At 40.2% G+C, this 3,258-nt stretch overlaps 1 protein-coding gene across 1 annotated transcript; it reads left to right on the forward strand.

Annotated features, from left to right (window-relative positions):
- Nucleotides 1-1,856: 1,856 nt before the first annotated feature.
- Nucleotides 1,857-2,945, forward strand: LOC103848580. Its single transcript, XM_009125460.1, has one exon. It carries the CDS (start codon nt 1,857-1,859, stop codon nt 2,943-2,945), a length of 1,089 nt encoding a protein of 362 aa, XP_009123708.1.
- The last annotated feature ends 313 nt before the right edge of the window (nt 2,946-3,258 follow it).

Here is a 3,258-nt window from a genome sequence, read left to right on the forward strand (position 1 = left end):
CGAACTGTCAGATTTGTTGATGTTCTGAACCAAACCTTGCTCTGTTTTGATCAGCTAAGGTGTGGAGCTTTGCTAGTCCCATCCTGTCCTTTCAGCCTTGTTCAAGAGGAACTCAAGTCTTGTCCAAGCCAGTTTCAAGACTGTTCTTTAGGTGAGTCTAGATAGAAGATGAGATAGATCATGAATGAGTACATGATTGACTTTAAATTGTAGTATCTCAATTAGATAGTAAAGTCTTTGAATCCTTTAAGAAGTGTAGGGTGTTTACTTAGTGTAAACACTTACACTTGAAGATTAATCAAAAGGTTAAAGTGACGTTAATCATAATCATAGTACTTGTTCTCAAGTATTAATCTTAATTATGAAATAATCATGGTTTTGATTATGAATTAATTTTGGTTTAATTAAGAATTAATCTTGGTTTAATTGAGAATTAATCTGAGATTAATTAAGGACTAATCATGATTAATTAAGTACTAATCTTGGATTAATTAAAGATTAATATGAGATTAATTAAGGATTAATCTAGGATTAAGTAAGAGTTAATTATGATTAATTAAGAGTTAATTATGATTAATTAAGGATTAATTATGGATTAATTTTAGAATAATTATGGAAGTAAAATCATGTGAAGTCTTGTTATATTCACTATCCCTAAAGCCTCCGCATTACCGTGACTTGTTCCTGCGAACGGAACAAGGTCATGAAGACACGATGATGGGGTAGCTCCCTGGAGACCGTGTATTGCATGACGATGCAGTGTCGGATTGTTCATACCGGACATTCGACAATGATGGTGATGCTAACTCACTAGTCTCGGTTAGCCTTAGTGGTTTCTCGGGTCTAGTATATATATTGTATTATATGAGTATGGTAACGGACGGGTCTTGTGGAAGTGATGTTTAAAATAGGAATTCACAATGATGATCGATATTAAATTATAGTACTAGTACTTGGATGATCATGTATATGCATTTGATAACTGTTTGGTTTATTATTGATTGTGTTGTGATTCTAGATTCACTGAGTAAATTAGTTGCTCATGACTCATTCGTGTGTCCAGGTAACCCTTAGGCGGGAGACACTTTACTTTTTGGACGGAAGGAACGGCCAACCAGCGGTAGTGTTTTGTTGTCCTTGAAATGTACCTTTTGATGTATATTTACTTAAAATGTTGTTGGGCAATAGGCCATAGGATAAAACCATAACACTTTGTAAGATTTTTAAAGTAAATAAATAATGTATAAAAGATGTTTATAAATCACGACTTCTCATATGATATCAGTCCTTGTCCGGGACGAACTAACTATCGAATATTGCTTTATCGGGTTGAAAAGCCTAGACTAATATCCGATAGGAGCGTCTGTGTTCTTTGGTTGTTGGTCTAAGGCGATCGGATTTATTTCGAGAACCTCGGGTCGACCATCAGGGAACATCGACCGTGTCATTTCTGGTTATCTATGATCGGGGGTGTCACACCGCCGATCGACACTTCAGTCAGAACATCGACCGACACCAGTCCGCAAGACATGGTTGCGACACTAATCCTAGAGAAGGATGAGAATGGAGACCTGAATCACCAAGAGGGTCATCTGCATAATGCAGCTGGTCAGAGGTTAGATGATCAGAGGGCTGTAATTCCTGATCAAGATGATGATATTGCTGCAGCTTCTCAAGCTATAAACGATGCTCCTCGACCCAGAACGTTTGCTGACTATAATCGCCCAGATCAGAACTACGCCAACAGATCTGCTATTTGTCCCCCTTATATTTAGAGGACAAGCTTCGAGCTCAAACCCCAGTACTTTACACTTGTGGCGCAGACGCCCTACTGTGGTTTGTCACACGAGCATCCTATGGTCCATCTGAAGCGGTTAGAGGATTTGGTTTCTGCCACTAAAGCTAATGGAGTCCCCGAGGACTACCTTTTCTGCAAGCTCTTCAAGTACTCACTGGCTCGAGAAGCTTTGCACTGGCTAAAGCAGTTACCACCAAGATCTCTCACATCCTGGGCCGACATCAAGAATGCGTTCCTGCGCAATTTCTTTGATGAATCACTAGCGGAGGAGTTAAGGAGCAAGATTGCTACATTCACTCAGGAGCCTCCAAAGTCTTTCAGAAGCACCTGGATCAGATTCAAGTCCTATCAGAGAAACTGTCCACACCATGGATTCAACGAAGTGCAGCTGCTCAGCACTTTCTTCAAAGGCATCGCGCTGGCATATCAGATGGCTCTAGAGACAACTAATGAAGAGAATTTCAATACTGGAAATCCAGAAGAGGTTGTGAGACTGATTGATAACTTGGCATCTAGCAATAGCACTAAGAACACTGATTTTGAGAGAAGAAAATTGGCCACTTTAGGAAAGGAGGAGTTGGACGATGTTCAAGCTAAGCTGGATAGTGTTCACAAGCTTCTTAAGAAGCAAGTTAGCTTTTCAGAAGATATGGAAGGTGTAGAGATAAACGGTGATGGAGATCTGGAAGAAAATGTGAACTTCATCAGTTGTACAGGTTTTCCGAATCAGAAGCCTTGGAATCAGAAGCATGGGAATCAAAATGGATACAGAAACTGCTATGGGAATATACAGAGGAGTAACTTCAACCATAATTCACAGTTCGAGAAACCATACAACAACAACAACAGGAGCTATGGAAATTCGTCCTATCAGAATGTGTCACTACAGACTAGAGAGAGCAAGATAGAAGCAATGATTGATCAAGTTCTTGAGGGTCAGCAGAAGCTTATGGTGAATTTCAATGGGAAGATAGATGTTGTCTACACTGAGCTGAATGCAAAGTTTGAGACTTTGAACACACATGTGAAGAAGTTAGAGACACAAGTGGTTCAGACAAGAGAAGCTGTTAAGAAGCAAGAAACTTTCATCAAGGGTAATGAAGCACTGAAGTACCACGTGAATGCTATCATAGAAGATGATTTCTAGCAAGTGGTTAATGAGGAGAAGCTTCATGAGGGAGACTTTGACGTTTAAAGCTCCATGAGTTTCGGCAGTTCACATTGGTGTAGACCGACACCGAGATATGAACATCGATCGATGGAATGGGATGAACACCGATCAACACCAGATGTTCAAATCGATCGATGGAGTCAGTTGCATCATGCGAGACGGTCAGAATCATGACCCATGATCGACAAAGAGATTCAACCGGCGATCGATAGTCAACCTCATTCATCGATCAACGAGCACCTCTCTCCTATCGAGTGCAACTACCCAAGATAGATGTAGCACGACTAAA

This window comes from Brassica rapa, chromosome A02, assembly GCF_000309985.2.
Source record: "Brassica rapa cultivar Chiifu-401-42 chromosome A02, CAAS_Brap_v3.01, whole genome shotgun sequence".
Taxonomy (NCBI): domain Eukaryota; kingdom Viridiplantae; phylum Streptophyta; class Magnoliopsida; order Brassicales; family Brassicaceae; genus Brassica; species Brassica rapa.